At 37.3% G+C, this 26,059-nt stretch overlaps 1 protein-coding gene across 2 annotated transcripts in view; it reads right to left on the bottom strand.

Annotated features, from left to right (window-relative positions):
* Positions 1-26,059, bottom strand: part of VPS8 (VPS8 subunit of CORVET complex) — a 263,787-nt gene that overhangs the window by 194,465 nt on the left and 43,263 nt on the right. For both annotated transcript variants that reach the window (XM_081086229.1, XM_081086230.1), the window contains 8 exons: positions 25,839-25,963; positions 15,770-15,856; positions 13,294-13,361; positions 11,915-12,068; positions 11,749-11,808; positions 10,544-10,651; positions 8,277-8,357; positions 5,165-5,335 (listed from right to left, as the gene is read on the bottom strand). In XM_081086229.1, the coding sequence (XP_080942355.1) occupies positions 5,165-5,335; positions 8,277-8,357; positions 10,544-10,651; positions 11,749-11,808; positions 11,915-12,068; positions 13,294-13,361; positions 15,770-15,856; positions 25,839-25,963 (854 nt within the window). The remainder of the gene's footprint in view (positions 1-5,164; positions 5,336-8,276; positions 8,358-10,543; positions 10,652-11,748; positions 11,809-11,914; positions 12,069-13,293; positions 13,362-15,769; positions 15,857-25,838; positions 25,964-26,059) is intronic.

Here is a 26,059-nt window from a genome sequence, read left to right as displayed (position 1 = left end):
CAATCAGAGTTTGGATTTCAGCTTGTCTCATAAATGTCAAATGCTGAGTATATTTTTGTCGTTTGGGCTTTTTTTTTTTTCTACATTTAATTGTCTGAATCAAGAAACAGACAAGGGCCACATATTGGAGCTGGCTGATAGTATTTTTTAATGTATAGTTTTTGCCTCCACCTCTGACCATCCCTTATTTTCCTTTAGGTTTATTTATTAAAGAAGCTGTAACACTATTCCATAAAGTTTCCTCCACCTGATTTTGCTAATTGTGTCAAGGAATCTTTTACCATGTTCCTCTGTCTTCTATATTTTGTCTAGAAGAGGTTTGATCAGAATCAGGGACTTTGATTTTGGTTTGTTTTTTGGCAGTAATATTTAAGTAGGATTTTGGATGATGTTCTTGATTATCAGGTTGAAGTTTCCTTCTATTTCTAGTTTGCTAAGAATTTATCAAGACTAAATGTTAAATTTTCCTGTCTTTTGAGAAGATGATATGGTTTTTCTTTTACCATTAACGAAGTCAAATGCCTCAATGCATTTTAGTATGTCCTAAGCTAATCTAATAAAGGACAGCTTAAATACACAACAAACATATTTGGTTACATGGTTGCCTCCTATACACCACCCTCACCCAGGATCAAATCTGAAACCTACCTATGTGCCCTGAGCGGGAATTGAACCTGTGACCTTCAGCTGTATGGGAGGAAGCTCCAACCAACTGAGCCATACCAGCCAGGGCTACATTGAATTTTAAATGTTAAACCAGTCTTGAATGCCTTGGATAAACACCATTTGATCATGATTACTCTTTTTATACACTGCTGGCTTCTATTTGCTAATATATTATGGATTTTTGCTTCTATACTTATAAGGACATTGGTCTGTTGTATTCTTTATTATAATGTCTTTGTCTCATTTTATTATCAGAGATAATAAGCAAATTTCATTTTTAAAAAAGTATGTGCTCCCATTTACTTTATTTTTGAAAAGATTTCTGTGTAAAATTGGTGGTTTGGTTTTTTTTTTTCCTAAAATATGATAGACTTCACTAGTGAAGTCAACTGGGCCTAGAGTTTTTTTGCAGAAAATGTATTTATTTACTAGATTTTTCATTTCTTCTTGAGTCAGCTTTAGTAATTTGTGCCTTGCAAAGAATTTTTTTCCATTTCATCTAAAATTCTTGAATTTATTGGCATAAAGTTACTCATATTGTTTATTTTTATTTTTATTGATTTCAGAGAGGAAGGGAGAGGGAGAGAGAGAGAGAAACATCAATGGTGAGAGAGAATCATTGATCCACTGTCGCTTGCATTCCCCACACTGAGAATCAAGCCACAACCTGGGCATGTGCCCTCACTGGGAATTGAACTGTGACCTCCTGGTTCACAGGTCAATGCTCAACCACTGAGCCACTCCGGTTGGGCATATTATCTTTTTAATACCTATAGACTCTACAGTGACATTACCACCCTCACTCCTGATATTAGTAATTGTGCCCTCCCCCTTTTTTCCTTGATTAGTCTCACTAGAGGTTTGTCAATTTCATTTATCTTTCAAAGAACCAGCTTTTGGTTTCTTTAATTTCCTATCATTTGTCCATTTTCCATTTAATTGATTTGTGTTCATCTTTATTATTTCTTCTTTCAATCTACTTTAAGTATATTGTGCTCTTTTTTTATTTCCTTAATTAAGATAGAAGCTTAGATCACTTATTTGAGATTTTTTCTTCTTTTCTAATGTAAGTACTTAATGCTATGAATTACCCTCAAAAACTGATTTAATTGTGGATCACAGATTTTTATATGTTGTATTTTCATTTAGTTCAAAATATATTCTAATTTCCTTTGAGATTTTTTTCTTTGTCTCATGGTTTATAAAAGTGTTACTTAACCTCCAAATATTTGAATTATCTCCAAAGTGAACCTGATGATTCCTTCAACAATTGGCTGAAGCTTGTTTTATGGCCTATCATATAATCTATATCAGTGGATGTTCCATATGCACTTGAAAAATAATTGTACTTTGCTTCTGTTGGGTGCAATATTCTATAACTGTCAGGTCAAGTTGATCAACAGTGTTCTTTTTAGTCTTCTATACCCTTAATGTGTTTCTGCCTACTCATTTTATTACTTACTGAGAGAGTTTAAAATTTCCAAACTATAATTGTGAAGTTGTCTTTTTCTCATTTCAATTTTGTTCATTTTTGCTTCATATCCAGTGTATTTTTCATTTCAAGCACTTTAGTTTTATCTCTAGATTTACATCTTTTAAAATCTTCCATGTCTCTACTTAATTTTTTGGACATACAGACTATACCTATGATAACTGTTATGTCCTTGTCTGCTAATTCTAATATCTGTTTCGGGTTTAAGTCAGTTTTGATAGATTTTTCTCCTCAGTATAAGTTGTGTTTTACTTTTTCTTTGCATGCCTAGTAATCCCTGATTCGATGGCAGACACTGCAAATTTCAAATTTCAGCATGTTGGGTCCTGGAAATTTCTGTATTCTTATTGATATTATTGTGCTTTACTCTGGGAGGAGTTAAGTTACCAGCAAACAGTTTGTTCCTTTCTGGTCTTGTTTTTAAGATATGTTAGTGGGGCCCTGGCTGGTTTGGCTCAGTGGATAGAGCATCGGCCTGCAGACTGAAGGGTCTCAGGTTCGATTCCGGGCGAGGGCATGTACCTTGGTTGTGGGCACATCCCCGATTGGGGGTGTGCAGGAGGCAGCTGATCGATGTTTCTCTCTCATTGATGTTTCTAACTCTCTATCTCTCTCCCTTCCCCTCTGTAAAAAATCAATAAAATATATATTTTAAAAAAAAATTAAAAAAAAAAAAGATATGTTAGTGGGGATGAGAGCAGCATTTACTTTAGTTCTAACTATTCCCCACTACTGAGGCAAGATGTCCGAGTACTCTGCCCAATGCATGTGAATCATAAGGTTTTCCATCTGGCTAGTGTAAACAAGCCAGTGTGATCACTAGCTCTTGTTCCTTCCAAATCTTACAAATATTTCTTTCCCTTGCCTTGGGCAGTTTCTATTGATTAGTAGCCTGCTGAATACCCAAGGGGACCCTTTGTATAGTGCTCTTCACACCAGTACTCTGGCCTGTCCTACCCACACTTGTCTTCCTGCAGCCTCAGTCTCCGCTCTGTCTCACTCATGGAGCACTCCAAGCTCCATCTGGGTTCCTCCCCCTGAGCCACATGGAAACTCTCAAGGACAGACATTGGGATACCCATAGGGCTCATGCCATTTGTTTCCTATTTTGTCCGGAATTGCTGTGCTTCATTACATGATATCCAGTATCTAGGAAACTATTGTTTCTTTTTCTGATTTTTTTCCCCCAGACAGGAGAGTAAATCCAGGCCCCATTATTCTATCTTAGCTGAAAGTATAAGCTTAAAGTCTGACTTAAAAAAATACTTGAAAGTATTTTTAATAACCAGACACCAGAAAACATCTAAGTGTGAGACAGTAATTATTCTTACTTTAGAAAATTCTATTGTTTTATCATTATTCTTACCCTGGATTTTCTTGGTTTCTAAATTCTAAGGCTGGACGACCCTTTCATGTATATTTTATGCTCTGAGGTTCTAATATCTCAGAGAGATTTGGGCAATGGCTACATTTCATGCAGCAGATACTCATTAAATATGACCATTATTACTATTTTCTTCAAGAAAATACCCAGGAAGCCTCATAATAGTCTAACTTCCTGCTTAAAGATTACTGGTTTAGGAAACATGAGATCACAATTCAAAGTAATTTAACTGTAAACTATCTGTGTGAATTGCTAAAGGCCATTATTACAGTTACTTAAAATATGGTAAAACTAGAGGTCTGGTGCACAAAATTCCAGTGGTGTCCCTCAGCCCAGCCTGCACCCTCTCCAATCCGGACCCCTCAGGGGATGTCCAACTGTGGGACTGGGCCTAAACCGGCAGTCGGACATCCCTCTCACAATCCTGGACCTCTGACTCCTAACCGCTTACCTGCCTGCCTGCCTGATTTCCCCTAACTGCTTCTTCCTTCCAGCCTGATCACACCCTAACTGCTCCCCTGCTGGCCTTATTGATGCCTAACTGCTCCCCTGCCTGCCTGATCACCCACAACTGCCCTCCCCTGCCGTGACCAACCTCCTCCACCCGGACACACCTCCTCCGTTCAAGGCAGCGGAGACGCCGGGACTGGCTCCTCCACGCTGCACGGAGCCACAGGACCCCCAGGCCTCACCGTGCAGAGCGGCTGCTGGGCCCCACCTCCGCTGTGCGTGCAGCCATCTTGTGATGGCCATCTTGTGACAACATTAGGGCGTGATACATGAGGGCGTGACACCACCTAAGCTATTATTAGTATAGATTAATACTAAGATCATAATTTTCATGTCTTCCTTCTCTCCAAGCACACCATTTCATCTATCTCCTACTCTGAAAGAATCTTTTTTCTTTCTCTCAAAGCCTAGCTTTGCCTTTTAATTCCCACAAACACTATACCTGTTCATTCCTTTACCAATCACCCAAATATTTCCAAAGCCTCATGGGCTACCTGTCACTAGTCATTTACCCCTTAAACCTATCATACTTATTGCTGCCATATTAAACTTTCTAAAATATTTTGCTTTTATAACTCCTATCTCATAAATTTCCAACTTCATTTTATTATTTTAGCATAAAAGTTAAAACTCTTGGCCATTACATAGAAAGGGAATGGACTGACTATTCTTGGGGTGGAAAGAGGTGTGGGGGATGCGGGAAGAGACTGGACAACAATCATGCACCTATGGATGAGGACAGTGGGTGGGGAGTGAGGGCGGAGGGTGGGGTGGGAACTGGGTGGAGGGGAGTTATGGGGGAAAAAAGAGGAACAAATGTAATAATCTGAACAATAAAGATTAAAAAAAAAAAGGAATAAAAAAAAAAGAAAAAAAGAAAACTCTTGGCCATTAAATTAGTCAGATTTCTGAATAGAAGGTAAGAGAAATTATTGTTTTAGTTCACATTCCTGAATATTTACAAACACACCCACATCCACTTCAACCTAGTGGCTTTTAAAGAAACACCTCAAAACATAAAGATAACTCCTCAGAGTTTCTATTTCTAGAACAAAACAGCAACAAAGCACCATGTTTATCAAGTCAGTACTAAGGTAATGGGTTACCCTTACCAGTGCCTGGCTAACATTTCCTCCGGTGGCTAGTGATTTGAAATGGCTGCTATTATAGACCAACTGAACTTCTGAGATTTCCACTGTTTCCAATTCCTCTTGAGTTTGCCGATCAATCACATGCAACTTCTCTGCACTATCCAAGAGTACAACTGTGCGTGAGTTCATCCACTGCAATTCAAGCACACAACAGAACAAAAGTGAGGCCCATCCCACGCCATCATTCAGGACAAGAAGAAAGCTTGGCCACTCAGTTAAATGACCCTGAGGACTTTATCCATTTAATAGCTTCATGACAACACAATCACAGCGAGAACTACTGAGTAAACAGCCCAGAGAGCAATAGGAACACAACACAATATTGAGTTTGACAGTGCTACAATGACACTCTCGTAGTCCGAAAGAAGGCTAACAAAAATCTTTAATAGATATATGTTATAGGATATATTGGCTTTCATAAAATTTTTGCTTAAGTCACAAATGACTTAAGCAAAGTGACAAACTTTGTATTTCAGTGTTACATCAATGAAACAAAAGGGCAAATTAAATCTCATAAACCTAGGTGGTCAAAGGATAATTGTTGAAATATATTTGTAACACATAGTTCAAAATAGAAGTTATTTAAAATATATATTTCCTTCAAAACCTCCCTAAAATTATTAGGAGAGTTTTTGCTGTATTTTTCTATGTCTTCTATCCTATCTAATAATAGACAAACATGGTAATTGACCGTACCTTCGCTACACCTCCCATTGGCTAATCAGTGTGATATGCAAATCAACCGCCAACAAAGATGGCAGCTAATTTGCATACTGCAGGCAGGGCAGGACAGCGCCATCCCACCTGCCCTGCTGCCATCCGGGCCTGCTATCTGTGACCGGGGTGGCAGGCATCCATGTGCGACCCGACCTGGGGCAGCCGGGTGGTGCAGCAGCGATCGGCCAGCCCGCCCAGCCTCCATCCAGGCATCCCATGTGCGACCCAACCCGGGGCGGCCAAGCGGGTCAGCAGTGATCAGCCAGCCCGCCCAGGCGTCCCATGTGCGACACGCCCAGGGCGTCCTGTGTGCGACCCAACCTGGGGCGGTGCCCCAACCCCTGGATCGGCCCTGCCATGTGCATGACCCGGGAGGCGGGGCAGGCACCGAGGGATCGGGCCTGCCATCTGCCACCCGGGGAGCGGGCCTAAGCCAGCAGGTGGTTATCTCCCGAGGGGTCCCAGACTGTGAGAGGGCACAAGTCGGGCTGAGGGACACCCCCCCCCACCAGTGCACAAATTTTTGTGCACTGGGCCTCTAGTATCTATTATAATTTTTTAAATAATAACTAAATAATAATGTTAAAAATCTTCTGAAGGATGCCATTATGATAAATTTCTTGGGTTATGTATGAGATTTATTTTCAAAATATATTTTTAAAAATCTTAATCCTTCCCAAGGAATAAAGTTTTTAAATCTGCTCAATTAGAATTCTAAATTAGAGGGAACAAAATAATTCCCCTGCACATTATCTCTCTGGCATTCATGTTGATTTATTTATATGGTCTATCCCAGGTTATCAAAGCTTATTTGCATACCATATCAGTGACAACCAAGTTGAAAATGGATCAATTTTCTCTTAACATATGCTGAAGATATGCTCTACCACTGTATAGTAGCTACTATAAAGGAAGGGTTTGTTTTTCTGTGTGTTTGTTTGTTTGTTTCCCACTCCCAAAAAAATATCTCTCAGAAAACAGAGTTTGATACTGAAATCTTTTACAAAGAGCTCCTATAAGGTGCTCTTTTGATCACTTTACTTTGAAAAACAAAGTATCATTAAGGGAAAAAAGATACATTTTTTTTATTAGCCTTACTGAATATCAGTCAATAATAGTTTTTAAATGCTTTAAAACAGAGAGAGAATGACAGAGAAAAAAAAAGTTTGCAGTTTAGCAATTATTCCTGAAGTTAGAATCTCATAATTGTGAGTGTTGACATTGTTGTAAACAAGCCTTTTAAAGGTAATTTACAGAGCAATGCAGTTAGTGGTCACATCATGGATAAGCCACAGGACAAATAAAAATACTCGCTGTGGAATTGTCAGGAGCATGGCTACTTGTGGTTGGAAAAAAATTTTCCAGGGGAAGAATCATATGCTGATTTTAAAAGTGCTGTATCTCAAACATCTTAAACAGAAGTGATGATGAATTCTAGAAAACTGTGTCCAATGATTCAACAAGTGGTTCTAATGTTGACAAAGTCACTGATGTCTTATATACATGAGAAGAGATTGAACAAAATTATTTCGTGAAATGTTTATAAGAAAAAGCATTATTTCTAAATCAATGATCTATGTGTGAGATTAAATAATCTCAATAATCTTTATAATTCAATTTATAAACTGAACTTACAAATCTTATATAATAAATGTTTATTTCATCCATAATCCTAAAATTTTTCATTTTATCAAATTGGGGGTAAAACTTTTTTAGCCTTTTATTGGAAAAATGAGGCACAGTCTTATATTTAGGGTTGCCTATATTCATATATCTACAGAGTATTTCACCAGATACCAGATAGTGATATGCTAAGAGCACTAATGATAGAAACCCAGAAATATTATAACTGCACTATTACAGAATTAACACACTATTTAAAAATTTAAAAATTGACACAAAAAGAAATATTCTTTTTTTTACACCAAAAGTCACTTCGGACTGAGATGTGTGATAGAGAGAGACCTCTGCAAACTTTTTAGCCACTAGAAAAGAAAAGCGTAGATAAGCTCCTGAACCAATTAGGACAAACTCAGAAGGATAAAAATATGTTTACAAAGAAAGTCCAGCAATAATCCTGAAGAAATCCATCTAAATCCTTCTAAACTCCCCTTTAAACTAATTAGGACATTAAAGAAAATTTTTGTTCAGCAAGACATAGGCTGAAAGACAAGAAAAATAATGTGACATCATATCAAACTCAGATTTTATTCAATATAAGCCAGACTTCACTTCTGTCCATATTTCATATAATCCTAAAGGCATGGTTCATGGCAGAAATCCTGATAGCTTTAACACACCATGATCTCAAAACAATTATATGCAATAAATGGGGATAGTTCATTTGAATACTCACAGTAAAGTTGATGAGGTCATAGTAGAGGTGAAGATGCTTTTGCTTAGTAACATGGATTGCTCCAGATTCATCTCTCTTAACCTGATGATGAAATAAAAACAACCAAAACCTCAGCTATTGTTTGAGGGATATTTTTAGATACTTCATTATACTCCACCCAAAAATTATTTCCATTCAGAGTATGGATAAGTCAAAAATATTGATAATTAAAGAAACTATCACATAAATGACAGAAATAATCATACCATGATTTGTACCAAAATCCAAGGCATATCTGGTCAGTGGTTCAGCTGTCAGTATTAGCAAATTCAGTAATGTAATATCCACTCTGTCATAATTCAGAACAACTTAATCTCACTACACCAATGACTGTATTTAGCTAGAGTTAAGACATAAAATCGGATGGTGACATGGTGTGAAAAAGTCAAAACAAAAGTTCATTAAAAGAAAAAAGCTGCTGCAGTGACAAAACTAGACTTTTCTGACATATAATACTATTATTGCACAAACAACCCAAAGTTTCCCCAAAGAACTTCAGTGTCAATCTTTTATTTATATACTAGAGGCCTGGTGCACAAAAATTTGTGCACTCCTCAGGGGTCCTTCAGCCCAGCCTGTGCCCTCTCGCAGTCCGGGAGCCCTCAGGGGATGTCCGATCTGATGACTTAGGCCCACTCCCTCTCCTGTTGCTTTATCTTCTTCCTTTCCCTTGTGTGAATATCCACTAAGGTTATGTATGCTCTAGCTTTTTATTTTCACAGTTTCAACTACCTTCTCTATCCCTGAATTCTCACTTGTACCCCAGACCTGGATTGCCATCTGCCCGGAAGACATTCTCCAATACAACACTTGAGAGTTCCACTTTCATTACCAACTCAGCACACTCAAACCTTCCCTAACCTTAACTCTTTAAATATTTCAAGCTTTTAAAATGTAAACTCAAAAATGAAATGTTTGGTTCATATCCTTCAGTCCTAGAACCAATAATATCAGAAGCCTTGTCTTTCCTTCAAAATATCATCCCTACCTCTCACTACAACTGACCATCCTTGTCCAAAGACCTCATCCCTGCTTTATTACAGGAGCCAAACCTTCCATTTCCCTCCTACAATCTTTTCTTTTTGATATTTCCATACTGATCTTCTTAAAATATCACTTTAACCACATCTTTAACATTTTAATTACCTAAGAACCCATGATGGCTCCCCATTACCAACCTAGGTCAAGTATACACAAACCAGATCAGGAGTTAGCAAACTTTTCTATAAAAGGCCACACAGTAAATATTTTGGGATCTGCAGACCATATGGTCTGTGTCACAGTTACTCAACTTTGCCACTATAGTGCAAAAGCAGCCGCAAATAATACATAACTGAATGGGCATGACTGTAATAAAACTTTACCCCTAATCTAGATCCATGCCATATACTCAACTTTAATTTCCACACTATGTTTCTCCCCGTCATTAATTCTATAAACGTTTACTAAACATCTATATACAAGCACTATCCTAGTGGCTGAAATATGGTTATAGAGTTGGTCTTTAGATTGATGGAGCTTTCAGTCAAGTGAGGAAGAAAAATACTAGACAAGTTCTTTTATAAATACTGAATGTTATAAAAATTACATTCTTACCTCGATAACTTCAGTTCATCTTATTATGCATATCCACTCCACGCCCCATAGTATTTGCAATATATCCTTCATAAAGTCTTCCCTGGCCTCTCTAGTCCATACAAATCTCTTCATACTCTAAAGGTATCAACTTTTAATTCTCACCACATGGTTGAATCCTTAAACCATTCTCCATAGTAGTAATGAGCATACTGATGTGGCTTTTCAAACAATAGTTTAAGCTATGTGGAAGAAGAATTTATACTTCCCTCAATTGCTTCTTGTGTTCATCACAGTGTAGAGAACATAGCAGATATTCAATAATACTTGCTGTCTGATAAATACACTATATGTATATAGGTAAGCTGTTATTACAGACATATGTACATTCATATTACACATACACCATTAATTATTTATTAGTCAAAGGTGATGGAACTGAGAAACACACCATGAAAGGGCACAGAGTAGGGTGATCAGTAGTTTTCCATGTTAACCATTAAAGCCTTAAATAAAAATTAAGTATGTCACGCTCTCTCCAAAGAATTAGGTAGTGTATTTCTATGACACAATATTAAATGACTGATGAATCAGAAAAAAAAAATCTTTTGATAAAGGACTTTATAACAGCTCTAGCAAATATTGGGACTTACCAAAAGGAAATGTACAACATCTCCTCTGCAGAAAGCAAGCATGGGATTCACAGAATTATGCGCTGCCACAAAGTGCCAGGCCAGCAATGGTACACTGGAAGGATCCATCTAAGTGAAGAGAAGACCAAAAAAATTCATCAGGGTTAATGGGCAAAAAGACAAATAGAAAACTGATTAAAAACAGCATCTGGCTAGTGTTCCTTCTACCAATTACTCATTAAAATGCCAACAAAGCAGAGATATTCAATAATACAAATCTGTGTATTTTATTGTATGTAAATTTTATAAGAGAGGAAAAACTTACATAACTATAGCTAATCATACGCATGCTGATCTTTAGATTAAGAAAAAACAATGCTGATTTCTTTAATTTACTTGGAAATAAATAAATAAATAATTTGGTAAGTAGATGAAGAGATGGATAGATACATAGTAAATATAGTACACTAAAATGTTAATTATAGAATTTAGATGGTAGGTATACAGATGTTTAATGTAAGTTTTTTTCAACTTCTCTGTTTGAAAATGTTCATAATAAAAGGTTGGAACAAATACCAATAAAAACATACAAAAAGGATGCAAACACAAAACACCATGATGAACCTCAATTAGCCAATGAAGTTAACCTAAGAAATACTAGTGGCAATCTAAACCAGCTTTGCCAGGCTTCCGCTGGAGCCTAGAGATATACAGAGTACCAACAAGGAAACAGAAGCGTGATCTCCCTCAGTATAAGGGCTGCTTTCTGAACTAGTCTTAGTTCAGTAGCATCATTCTCCATCCCATCCCATCAATACTTCTCACACACACACACTGGAAGACCACAACCCTCTGAAAACAATCAAGCAGGAAAGAAAGGAAATCAGGTGTGTATAACATACCAGAGGCAGAAGCCAAGGAAACAGTATGTAGTAGCAATATATGTTAGCTATTGTTTTCTACCAGTTCAGTATCTAAGCAGCAGCTAAAAAAAACTTAAAGCAATAAAGGTAGAGAAGTTCAGATCTCATGATCCTAGGAACACCGCTGTAGTCAACACCTTATGCTGCTTTGGTCACATCAAGGTAAGCCCAGACAATTATCTTTGGAGTAGACTTTCATATACCTGGTTTTATGACAATCTCATAGAATTCACCACTTGAATTTTGTTTTCCCCAACCTCCTGACATGGTTTTTTTGCTGAAAACATGGAGAAGCTTACTCACACGTCCATAGGGAAAAGTCATCCACACTTTCAAGGATGGTTTCAATCCAATGACCAGTATCTTCAGGAGAAAAAATATCATTTAATATTTATCCTGTCATTTTCAATTTTTTTGGTTTTCAAAGCCTTTCTAAAAGGTCTGAGTTCCATCTTCTAAATACACCCACCTTGGTTAAGGATGCCATGGCCAGTAAGGAAAACTGTGTGATGGGATGATCTTTCAAGTCAGGCTTAGAATGAAGAGGCTCAATACAGCACACTTCACCCTTGGAACCACTGAACAGGCATCTAGACTCACAAGTTCTCACTCCCATCACTCTCCTGAAAATGTAACCAAAAGATTCAGAACCAATTTAGCAATGACCCAAGGCACTATCATCTCTAGCTTGGACTATGACAATAGCCTCCTAACTCCTACTCTGGCCCCCAGCAATGCAAACTCCACAAGACATCAGCATGATCTTTTTAAAATATAGGCCAGATTTATTACTCTTCTAAAAAACACTCCAATGGCTTGCCACTGTACACAAAATAAAATCCAAACTTCTTTACATGTTTTAAAAGGCCCTATATGATCTGGTTCCAGCCTTTACCCGCTCCCTTTACTGTTGTTCCTGAGAAAGTCACACTCCAGCCACATCTAACTTATTCCCAGTTGCTCCAGCAGGCCAAGTTTGTGCCCACCCATCAAAGCCTTTGTGCCTGAATGTCCCTCTGTCTGAAATATTTCTTTCACATCTTTACATCTGTTGACCACATTATCATTCAGATCTTTACTCAAATGTCAGCTTCTGAGAGAAGCCTTCCTGAATTATACTCAAGTGCACTCCAGCACACTGACCTGTCTTCTTTTCTTCACAGTACTCATAACTATAGAAATTATTTCATTTGTGTGTTGGCTTATTGTCTGTATCCCTCCCCCCACCCCAACAGCTACAACTTTGGTGCCTAGAACAATGGTTACACATACATATGCTCAATAAAAATTAGCTGAACAAATAAATAGTATTTTTTTAAGCAATTACTTTGGCCTCAGCATTGTCAGAAGGTATAAGAAATACAAGAAACAAAAAAAGTCCTTAAAGAACTTAGGGAAACATAATACACATTATATTTGATATTCTATTTTTCTAAACTCAGCTTTATAAGTGTTCTTCCATGTTATCGAAATAGTCTTCGCTCTTATTTAAAGTATAAATGGGGCAATTCTAAGACAATAAAAACCTTCCTATACTTGGCTACTCTGGTTTTATAATCAGCTCAGCCTGAGAACTAAAGGAAAATTAGTGAAATACTCCAGAATAATAGTTCCCCAAATCTGGGAAGTAGTTTAGAATCCCAGCTCAAACCTACTAAGATAGAGATTGAGGGGTGGAAGGCAGGCCTGGGACTCCATATGTTCCATAAGCCTCCCCAGGACATTATAATACAGAACCACAACCTATTTTCAATTACATGAGTTTTCCAGACTTCTTCATGTTCAACTTGAAGTCATTAACCAGAGCTAGTCTTTTCATTTGTCAACAAATGTCCATTAGTCTCTTACTTAAATGTCAATTCAAAAACAGAGCCTCCGCTGTCGTTGCAAATTGCAAGAGTTGGATCATCTGTAAACTGAACAGAGAAAAAATTTATTTTCTTGTAACAGGTCAAATGTTAATATGGTAGGGGAGAAAAACTTTTTTAAAATCTAAAACAAACATGCTTAGCATTGAAAACACCTTAGCTAAACTTAGCTTATCACTCTAAACACACAAACTTACACATATTCAGAATAAAAATGGTTCAAATCTTTTAAAACCTGTGGTTTTAAAAGTGCAAAACCACCTTTCCTTAGGATAAAAGAAAAATACAAACTATAATTCATAAAAGCCCTAAAGTTTTCTACTTGGGTTCTTTAATTTTTTTCTAACTTGCTATTAAAACTGAATAGGATACTTTGGATGCATTTGCAGTTGCTTTGTTTTCAAGAATAAAGACACAATAAAAGATATTTGGTATCTTTGGAGAATAAACATGTCTGAATATGTTTTCTAAATAACTGAGGAGTTAATCCATTATACATAAAATAGTTTAACTTTTTATATAACTATTCCTAAATGTGCTGTTCCTAAATGTGCTGCCTCCTTGCTCTTCTTCAACTAACAGTACCTCAGTTACTATTACTTACTCTTGAAAACTCAAAGTAATAAATAATGTTCACAGTGACAGGCTGTCCTACGGGTTTATGAGGTATGGTAAATGTAGATGTAGTACACTACAAAACTGAATAGCTTATTAACTTGTACCATATACAGTGACTGGTCTCCCTAACCCAACGGTTGGTGAGCCATCCTAAATGGCGTGCCTACATGCTCTTAGTCAGGAATGGTTGAGGTACAGGAGGCCACCGTAAAATTATTCCTCCTCGACCTCACACACAGGCATAGTAAAGAAGTCCCACACTTGTGCTCTCAAAGCCTGGCTGAGCAGTTGCCAAAGTGGGAGGCATATACCCCAGAGTATAGGAAAAATAACAGAACTGTATTTCTATTTATTAATTTTCTACATCATGTGTATGTGTTTTACAATGTATTTAAGTACTAGTACAGTATGTTCATATAATTTTAAAATATATAAACAAATAAAAATACGCAAGCCCAAACAAAATGTTATTGATGAGATGTAGAGTTAACTTTGGCGAACAATGAGTAAGAATACTGAAGTGCAAGTGGCTACTGTCAATCCAAAACTACAGAAGTATCTAATCACATATATCTCTTGCCACACTTTTCTCCAATGTCACATGTCTGAGTGCAGCACCACCTTTACCACCATTCCCAAGCAACAGGATAGCTACAACTACTATGCTTTTAACCTCAGCTGCATTCTTCTCTTTTCTCTTTGCCTTTTTAGCTTCTTTCCTATTGTTTCTCCTAAAAGGTATGTTTTTTCTGCAAATGGGCTGGCCTTTCATAAACATCACCAACTAATTATTCCTTCAACCAAACATTTATTGAGCAGCTACTATGCATAACACAAAATAAATGAGAAACAGATTCTGGTTTCAAAGATCTTAATCTATTAAAGGAGATAAAACATAAACACAAACAACTATAACATATTATCAGTTGGTACACGCCATATGAAAAAAGGTCAAAATAAAGTGCCATGATGTTCAGAAAGAAAAGAAATTCTCTCTACTTTTACTTATCTTGGTTGTTTTCATTGTTGCTAAATGCTTCAATGCTTTCTCACAGAAGACTTTTATGTAACTAACCTAAATCCAGACACATAAACTCCAGATGCTTGCAGACTGTAAAAAGCAGATGTATGGATAAGAGAGGTCTGCACAGCTAAGCAACCAAATGTGTACCTGATTAAAATCTAGAAAATCTAATTTTAGACTTCCCTAGTTACAGTCCTCTACCTTTTATGCTTCTAAACATGGGCTTGACAACATACAAAAACCAAGCTTTACACTGTATTTACAAATAAAATCTGTGTCCTAAGTTGGTTTATTTTTTTCAGGCCTGTAAGGAGAAAGCCAAGATTCAAATCTTAATGCTTTTCCTTTAGAGGCCTGAAAGAAAATAAAGCAACAGATTCATTTCTAAACATAATGCAAACCTTGGTTCTTTCACAGTTGGTGCCTTGAACCTCAGGTAACTCCCAACAAAGTGTGACTAGGCACACTATCTCAGCAATAAAGCCTTGGTGGACTAAACAAAAGGTAAAAAGACCTTTTAAAATCATCACATGAGCTTCATTAAGGTAACACCTGTCTTTGCTGCCAACCTCTTACCTAGGAGCACATCAGTGCACTCTTTTCCTGCTATATCTATTAGACATCAATTCAACTTGCAGCTGAATGGTACCATGCTAGCCCACCTCTGGATTTTCACTTGGGAAAACATCTTGTTGGGCTAGTCAAACAAAAGACAGTTTCTTTTCAGGATTTCTTTTTATAAAGAAATGTACTTAAAAACAGATACAAAGGCATAATAATAAAAAGTATCAGAAAAAGAAAACAAAGATATTACCTTAATATGCAATATTGCTGTTCCTGGAGGATGAGCATCTGTTATTGATCTTAGGAGTTTTCCACTGGCCAAATCCCACATAGTAATCTAAAAGACAACTAAATGCTTTAAAAAACAAATTTATTGCTATTTTTTGGACTTAAATATCCTGCCTTCTTGCTGAAATAATCTATTCTTGGTCTATAAACATTGCAGGCAAAGAACCATAAAGTTAAAATATAACTCAAGGTTACAGACACATTAAAGCACGGGGCCTTCATTCCATCTTCATCCACCCCTCATCCCGCCCAATCTACTTCTCCCTTTAGATTTTAAATGTTGTTTTTATACTGACAGGTCAAAGAAATTTCTTTAATGAGTCCATTTCTTTAGGACTGATAAAAATTACAGGAAAGTCTTATTACCAAACTAGCCAGTGATGTATAAGTCACAAGGTGAGAAATACCCTATATTACTGCCAGTTTCAGAAGTGGAAAGAAATACCAAAATAGTTATCCAAGAGCACAGTAATAAGAACACGCAAAGCAGAATATACTGTATTTTAAAAGTAGCAACAATTATCTACACTACTGCAAGGAAATAAATGTTATATAACACCTGGGTTTGTTTATAAGAGCTATTTACTTATTCAGACACATGATTTAGGATATTAAAAATCACAGGCTTAAAAGGTTGGGGATTCAAGATGGCAGTGTAGGAAGATCCTAAACTCACCTCCTCCCATGGCTACACACAGAATAATTCCCTCTGAAAAAGACCTAAAAACTGCTAACAGCTCCTCCACAACAAAGATAAAAGGGCCACATCGAGATGGGTAGGAGAGACAGAGATGCAGTCTTACCGAAAAACCACCCCAGCACGGCAACCCACTATCTAGAGCAGCGGTTCTCAACCTGTGGGTCGCGACCCCTTTGGGGGTCGAACGACCCTTTCGCACGGGTCGCCTAAGACCATCGGAAAACACATATATAATTACATATTGTTTTTGTGATTAATCACTATGCTTTAATTATGTTCAATTTGTAACAAAGACAATACATCCTGCATATCAGATATTTACATTACAATTCATAACAGTAGCAAAATTACAGTTATGAAGTAGCAACGAAAATAATTTTATGGTTGGGGGTCACCACAACATGAGGAACTGTATTAAAGGGTCGCAGCATTAGGAAGGTTGAGAACCACTGATCTAGAGAGATCTCAAAAATACAGAGCTTCTCTCTAGGGAGTGAGGAATTCATGCCCCATTCAGGCACTCCTACCCTTGGAGCCTGCATCAGAGAGATGAGCCCCAAAACACCTGGCTTTGAAAACAAAAGGGCTTGTGTCCAGGAAACACAAAGAGTTTTAGGGAACTGAGATTCTGCCCTTAACAGGCTTGCATGCGGACTTGCCCAGGGACCCAGCACAAAACCGGAAGTTTGAAAAGAACCTAAACTATCAGTAAAGGAGATTCATTTGCTAACCTTAAAGTGTCTGCTGAAGGGGCAGGGGCCTGATGGGACTCTCTCTGGGGATGGAGGCACTGTTGGGCACCATTTTTTGTTCCCCTTCTACCTAGCCAACACCAGTGCTAATGGATGCCATTTGTGCACCTTCCTTCTACATTGCTATTGCCAGCAGGTGTGTGCAGTCACAGTATACTCCTGTGTTGTCCCACTAAGTTGGAGAGCATGTCCCATCCCTACACTCCCCTGCTCTCTCACTAAAACTGGCAGGAGTGTCCCAGCCCGGTGCACTCTCACAGCCCCAACAAAGCCAGCAGGCACACCCCAGCACTGTCCAGTGGCCTCACCAAAGCTGGCAGGTTCGCTCCAGCCCTGTGCTCTCCCTTTGCCTTGCCACAATCAGTGGGAGTATGCCATTCACACCGGGGCAGGCTTCAGCTTTGCCACACATCTAGAGGCCATAGAGGAGCTCTCAGGGAATGTAGGCCAAAATATGTCATCTTTACACACTCTCTCACTACAGCTTGCTGGTACCTCCCAGAAAGGAGCTTATATACTTGTCTGGAACCCAGATTTTTGCAGCTGTTTCCCAGGGGACACCTGCAGATCACCTGGACTGGAGGCCAGCAGGGTTTACAATTGCAGTTCCAGAGGACTGAATATATTTGTATACATTAAAAGCTGCTGCTGAAGGATATGGTTTTCAGTCAGCCTGAAACTGGGTGCTGAATGAGTTCCCTCCCTTTGTAACACTGGCAGGGCATGGCAAATCCTCAACAACTGGGACCTATCAAAAATAAATCAGGCTGCTTAGATAATCACAAAGGTTCAAGAGACAACCAAGAGTTAGGGCCCGGTTGAAAATAAGGTTCATCTCTCCTACACAAGGTCACTCCTCAAGCGTGGGAGAGATCAACCAAAGGACTTGTTTGTATTTATATAAGCCTAACTAATGGACACAGACACCAGGGAGGTGAGGGCATGAGTGTGTGTGTGTGTGGGGGGGGGGGGGGAATGGGGGAGAAGTAGGGGGGAAAAAGGGGGGGGGGTAAAAAAATAAAAAAAGAGTGGGAGAGGCAGCTACTTCCCCAAATACAGAGAAACAAATACAGAGTGTCAAGCAAAATGAGGAAACAAATAAATATGTTAAAAAACACACACACACACAAGATAAAACCTTAGAAAAATATATCTTAATAAAATGAAAATAAGTAATTTACCTAATAAAGAGTTCAAAGTAATGGTAATAATGATGATCACCAAACTTGGCAGGAGAATGAAGGAACACAGTGGGAACGTCAAAAAAGACATAGAAACTATAAGAAAGTGGCAATAAGAAAGAAAAAATAAAGTGGCAAATAGAAGTCACAGAGTTGAAGAATACAATAGCTGAAATGAAAAAAAAACAAAACAGGGGTTCAACAGCAAACTGGATAAAGTAGAAGGATCAGTGATCTGAAAGACAGAGCAGTTGAACTCACCCAAACAAAGTAGAAAAAAGAAAAAAGAATTTAAAAAATTAAGCTAGCTTAAGAAACCTAGGGGTTAACATCAAGTGAAATAACATTCACATTACAGGAGACCCAGAAGAAGAAAAAAGAGAGAAAGAGGCAGAAAACTCAATTTAAAGTCATAATGGTTGTAGCCCTAGCCAGTTTGCTCAGTGGTTAGAACATCAGCCCATGGACTGAAGGGTCCCAGATTCCATTTCAGTCAAAGGCAGGTATGTTGCAGACTCGATCCCCAGCCCCAGGCAGGGTATGTGTGGGAGGCCACCAATCAATGTGTGTCTCTCACATTGATATTTCTCTGTCTCTCCCTCTCCCTTGCATTCTCTCTAAAAATCAATAGAAAAATACCCTTGGGTAAGGATTAACAAAAAAAAACCACAAAGTAGATTATTTAAAAAAAAAAAAATAAAAGACATAATTGCTGCAAACTTCCCAAACCTAGAGAAGAAAACAGACATCCAGATGAGGAAACTCAGATGATATCCACATCAAGAGACATTATAATTAAAATGTCAAAAGGTAAAGATAAAGAGAGAATGTTAAAAGCAGCAAGAAAAAAACAACTTGTTACAAACAAGGGAACACCCCCCTCCCCAAAGATTATCAGCATTTTTTTCAGCAGAAACTTCGCAGACCAGAAGAGAGTGGTATGATAAATTAATTCAAAATGCTGAAAGGAAAACTCTTCCAGAGCACTCTACTGGGCAAGGTTATCATTCAGAATTACATGAGCGATAAAGAGTTTCAAGATAAACAAAAGCTAAAATAGTACATCACCACTAAACAGGCCTTACAAGAAATGTTAAAGGGACTTCTTTAAACTGACAGACACTAATTAGTAACAAGAAAACAGATGAAAATAAAAATCTGACTGGTAAAGTTAAATATATAGGAAAGGTAGTAGATTAAAGTTAATATGAAAATTAAAAGACAAATGTAATAAAGAGAACTAAAACTACAATAAATAGTTAAGGGATACACAAAACAAAAAGTTGTAAAATGTGACATCGAAAATAAAACATATGGGAGGGAAAGTAAAAATGTAAAGTTTTAGAATGCATTAAAACTTAGCTTGCAGCCTAAATGCCCATCAGCAGATGAGTGGATTAAAAAACTGTGGTACATCTACACAATTGAATACTACGCTGTGGTAAAAAAGAAGGAATTCTTACATTTGCAATAGCATGAATGGAACTGGAGAGCATTATGTTAAGCAAAATAATGAATAACATAAACTAATGAACAAAAACAGATCCAGAGACAGAGAAGCATTGATCAGACTGTCAAACCTCAGAGGGAAGGTAGGAGAGGGTGGGAGTAAAGGAGAGAGATCAACCAAAAGACTTGTATGCATGCATATAAGCCTAACCAATGGACACAGACACCAGGGGAGTGAGGGCATGAGTGGAGGAAGGGGTGCGGGGGGAAGGGGGGGTGAATGGAGGGATAAGGACACATATGTAATACCATAATCAATAAAGAAAAATAAAATAAAATAAAAATTAAAAAATCAATGGAAAAATATCCTCAGGCAAGGATTAAATAAATAAATAAATTTAAAATGCAGAAAAAAACTTAGCTTGCTATAAATTTAAAAGATAATAAGAAAGGAGTCTAAGCATAACAATAAAGTCATCAAACTATAAAAAATAGAGAGCAAGAGAAGAAGAAAGGAGAAAACTATCAACAAAATGGCAATAAGCACATAGCTGTCAATAATTACTTTAAATGTAAGTGAACTAAATTCTCCAAACAAAAGACACAGAAGTGGCTGAATAGATTAAAACACAAGACTCATCTATACGGTGACTACAAGACTCACTTCAGATGTACAGACACACACCGAATGAAAGTAAAAGGACAGAAAAAGATGTTTCATGCAAATGAAAGCCAAAAGAAGGCTGGGGTAGCTATACTTCTATCAGACAAAAGAAACTTTAAAACAAAGTCTGTAATAAAAGACAAAGATGGGCATTACATAATAATAAAGGGGTCAATCCAACAAGACAATAAACATTAGTAAATGTTTATGAACCCGACACAGAAACACCTAAGTATATAAAGCAAATATGAAAAACCTAAAGAAAGAAATTGACAGCAATATAATAATAGTAGGGGATTCTAATACCCCACTTACATCAATGAATTGATCATGAGACAGAAAATCAGTAAGGAAACATGGGCCTTAAAGATGCACTTAACATATAAAGAACATTCAATCCAAAAGCAGCATAATACACAGTCTTCTCAAGTGCAAAAAGAACATTCTCCAGGATAAATCACATGTTAGGCCACAAAACAAGTCTCAATAAATTTAAGAATACTGAAATCATTATCAAGCACCTATTCTAACCACAGAGTGTAAAACTAGAAATTAAAAAATCTCAAATATGTGGAGGTTTTACAATATGCTACTGAACAACCAATTGGTCAATGAAGAAACCAGAGAAATCAAAAAGTACTTTGAGACAAATGAAAACAGAAATACAACATACTAAAATCCATGGGATGCAACAAAAGCAATTCTAAGAAGGAATTTCATAGCAATACAGGCCTACTTGAAGAAACAAGAAAAAACACATATAAATAAGCTGAGTTTACACCTAAAGGAACTAGAAAAAAAGAAACAAAACAAGCCCAAAGTTAATAGAAGGAAAGAAATAATAAAGATCAGAGCAGAAATAACTGTTATAAAGACCAAAAATACAAAAAAAAAAAAAAGCAATAAAACTTAGAGCTGGTTCTTTGAAAAGATAAACAAATAGACAAACCTTTAGTTAGAATCAACAAGAAAAAAAAAAGAAGCCTTAAGTAAAAAATGTCATAAGTTACAACTGATACCACAGAAATACAAAGAAGCATAAGAGACTACTGTGAACAATTATATACCAACAAATTCGACAATCTAAAAGAAGTAGATCCAATTCCTAAAAACATACAATCTTCCAAGATTAATTCACAAATAGGAAATCTGAATAGACCAATTACTAACAGGAGACTGAATCAATCATCAAAAATCTCCCAACACACAAAAGTCCAGGACCAGGTAGCTTTACTGCTGAATTCTGCCAAATATTTGAAAAAGATTTAATGCCTTTCTCAAATTCTTCCAAAAAACTGAAGCGGAAATAACATTTCCAAACTCAGTTTTGAGGCCAGCATTACTGTGATAACAAAACCAGACAAAAACAAAAAATTATAGGCCATTATCATTGAACAAAGATGCAAAAATCCTCAACAAAATAGTAGCAAACCAAATTCAACAAAACATTAAAAGGGATGCAAAGATGGTAGAATATCCACAAGTTAGTCAGCATGGTACAACACATCTATACTAATAAAAGGGTAATATGCTAATTAGACCAGGTAGACCGGACATCTTCCGGACGTCCGACTTCCTTCTGGACAAATCCACGGTGGCGGGGGCCAAGGCAGAGGCCGTTAGGGGCGATCAGGCCAGTAGGGGTGCAGTTAGGGGGCAACCAGGTTGGCAGGGGGGGCAGTTAGGGGGTGACCAGGCCGACAAGGGGAGGGGGGCAGTTAAGGGGTGATGAGGTCAGCAGGGGGGCAGTAAAGGAGTGACGAGGCCGGCAGGGGGGCAGTTAGGAGGAGACCAGGTCTGCAGGGGACCAGTTAGGGAGCGATCAGGCCAGCAAGCAGAGGCAATTAGGGGCGATCAGGCCGGCAGGGGAGGGCAGTTGGGGGCAATCAGGCCAGCAAGGGAGGGCAGTTAGGTGGCAATCAGGCAGACAGGCAGAGGCAATTAGAGGCGATCAGGCAGGCAGGTGAGCGGTTAGGAGCCACCAGATTGTGAGAGGGATGTCCGACTGCCAGTTTAGGCCCCATCCCGCAAGGCTATTCTTTATATTTTTAACTAGAGGCCTGGTGCATGAAATTTGTGTGTGGGGGGGTTCCCTCAGCCCAGCTTGCACCCACTCCAATCTGGGACCCCTCAGGGGATTTCCAACTGCCAGTTTAGGCCCAATCCCGCAGGGGTGCACACACAAATTTCGTGCACCAGGCCTCTAGTTAAAAATATAAAGAATAGCCTTGGACAGGTGGCTCAGTTGGTTGGAGCATCAATCTGTGCTCCAAAAGCTTGCCAGTCAATCCCTAGTAAGGGCACGTATCTAGATTATGGGTTCAATCCCCGGTTGGGCACATATGGGAGGCAACTGATCTAAGTTTCCCTCTCGCATCAATGTTTCTTTCTCTTCTCTTCTCTTCTCTTCTCTTCTCTTCTCTTCTCTTCTCTTCTCTTCTCTTCTCTTCTCTTCTCTTCTTTCTCCTCTCCTCTCCTCTCCTCTCCTCTCCTCTCCTCTCCTCTCCTCTCCTCTCCTCTCCTCTCCTCTCCTCTTCTCTTCTCTTCTCTTCTCTCTCTCTCTCTCTCTCTCTCTCTCTCTCTCTCTCTCTCTCTCTTCCCCCCCACCCCAGCCTTCCTCTATTCTAAAAAGAAAAAAAAATCAATAGAAACAGCCTCAAGTGAGGATTAACAGGAAAAATAAATAAATAAAATAAAGAATAAAATCATATGATTATCTTAATGGACACAAGAAATCATTTGACAAAATTCAACATCAATTTATGATAAAAACTCTCAACAAAATGGGTATACAGGCAGCATATCTCAACATAATAAAAGTCACATATGGCAAGACCATACCTAACATAGTGAATAATGAAAAGCTGAAAGTTTTTCCTCTGAAATTAGGAACAAAACAAGGATGCCCACTTTTGCCATTTTTACTCAACATAGTATTGAAAGTCCTAGCCAGCACAATTAGGAAAGAAAAAATAAAGAGCATCCAAATTGGAAAGGAAGAAATAAAAGTGTCATATTTGTGGAAAATGTAATTTTATATAGAGAAAATGCTGAAGACTCCACCAAAAAAACTGTTCAAATTAATAAACAAATTCAGTGAAGTTGCAGGGTACAAAATCAATATACAAAATTCTGTTTTGTTTCTGTACAATAACAACAAACTATCAGAAAGAGAAATTAAGAAAACAATCCCATTTACAATTGCATCAGAAAGAATAAAATACCTAGTATTAAACTGAACCAAGGTGGTGAAAGACCTGTACACTGAAAATTATAATGCACTGAGTGAAAGAATCTGAAGACGACACAAATAAATGGAAAGATATTTCAAGCTTATAGATTAGAAGAATTAATGTAGTTAAAATGTCCATAGTACCCAAAGCAATATATAGATTCAATACAATTCCTCTAAAAATTCATGACATTTGTCAATGAAACAGAACAAACAATCCTAAAACTTATTTGGAACCATAAACACCCAAATAGCCAAAGCAATCATGAGAAAGAAGAACAAAGCTAGAGGTATCACACTCCTGGATTTAAAACTATATTACAAAGTTATAGTAATCAAAACTATATGGTACTGGCATAAAAACAGATAACGAGATCAATGGAACAGAACAGTGACCCCAGAAATAAACCCAGATATATTACTTCATGACAAAGAAGGTAAGAATACACAATGAGGAAAGGACAGCCTCTTCAATAGATGGTGCTGGGAAAACTGGACAGCCACATGCAAAAAAGAATAAAACTGAACTAAGAATAAAATCTTACACCATACAAGAAAATTAACTCAAAATAGATCAGACTTGAATGTAAGAATGTAAGACTGAAACTACAAGACTCCTAGGGAAAAAAAAAATAGACAATAAGTTCCTTGGTGATAAATTTTTGGATGTGACTCCAAAGCATAAATACACAAGTGGGACTACATTAAATTAAAAAACTTCTGTACAGCTAAGGAAACCATCAACAAAATGAAAAGGCGATGTACTGAATGGGGGAAAATATGTACAAATCATATATCTGATAAGGGGTTAATATCCAAAATATATAAAGAACTCATACAACTAAATAGCAAGAAAAAAAAAAACACCAAAACTTTTTTTTTTTTTATGAGCAGGGGATCTGAAGAGCCATTTTTCCAAAGACATACAGAAAGCCAACAAGCACATGAAAAGATTCACCATCACTAATCATCAGGGAAATGCAAATCAAAGCCAAAATGAGATATCACCTCACACCTGTTAGAATGGCTAGGATTAAAAGACAAGAAATAACAGGTGTGGACGAGGGTGTGGAAAAACAAAACTCTAGTGTACTACTGTTGGGAATGTAAGTAGGTGCAGCTACTGTGAAAAATAGTATGGAGGTTCTGCAAAAAATTAAAAATAGTACTACCATATGACCCAGCAATTCCAATCCTGGGAATTTATCCCCCCAAAAATAAAAATACTAACTCAAAAAGATATCTACAGCCTCATGTTCACCGTAGTATTTACAACAGCTAAAATGTGGAAATAATCTAAGGGTCCATCAATGGATGAATGGATAAAGAAGATGTGATATATATATATATCAATATATATTTCTACTCAGTGATTAAAAAAAGAAGAAGAAGGAAGTTTGCTATTTGTGACATGGATGAACCTTGAGGGTATTATGCTAAGAGACAGACAAATATATGATTTCACTTATATATGGAATCTAAAAAAACAAGAACAAAACAAAACTCATTGATATGGAAAACAGACTGGTGGTTACCAGAGGGAAGGGGGCTTGAGGGTTGGATAAAATGAGTGAAGGGGGTCAAGAGGTACAAATTTCCAGTTATAAAATAAATCAGTTATGGGGCTGTAATGTACAGCATGATGACTACAGTCAATAATATTGACTGCATATTTAAAAGTTGCTAAGAGAGTAAATCTTAAAAGTTCTCATTATAAGAAAAAATAATTATATAACTGTATGATGATGAATAGTAAAAAGAGTGTGGTGGTAATTCAGATATATACAAATATGGAATCATTATATTGTACACTTGAAACTAATATAATGTTATATGTGAATTATAACTCAATTTTTAAAAAATCACATACTCTTGCTCAGTCAATAACAATTACTACAAAATTTGAATAAGACAAAAGTGAGACTGAGCAATCTCAGCTCTATAGGCATGTCCCTTTATAACATAATTTGGTCTTCAAGATATTGATCTAGAGATACTATTTTTAAAAAGTGATTTCAACATTGTCTTATGGGTAAATAAAGTACACATTTACCTGTCCTTTAGCAAAGCCACAGAGAAGTCTTGAGCAGTCGTTGTTAATACTGAGGGCAGAGATGGCTCCATACTGACCTCCAACACTAGTGCTACCCAGACAGAGACGCAAGGCTTGATTCTGATCTAAAGAAAGCAATTTGTAAAATCAAGTGAAAGAAATGGAAGGACTAAATAAATACATATTTATTATAGGCTTGTTTTCAAAAACTTGGGAGGTAC

Source organism: Myotis nattereri (genome assembly GCF_964212035.1).
Source record: "Myotis nattereri genome assembly, chromosome: 3".
Taxonomy (NCBI): Eukaryota; Metazoa; Chordata; class Mammalia; order Chiroptera; family Vespertilionidae; genus Myotis; species Myotis nattereri.
The sequence above is the reverse complement of the archived record's forward strand: the minus strand, read 5'-3'. Positions and strand labels throughout refer to the sequence as shown.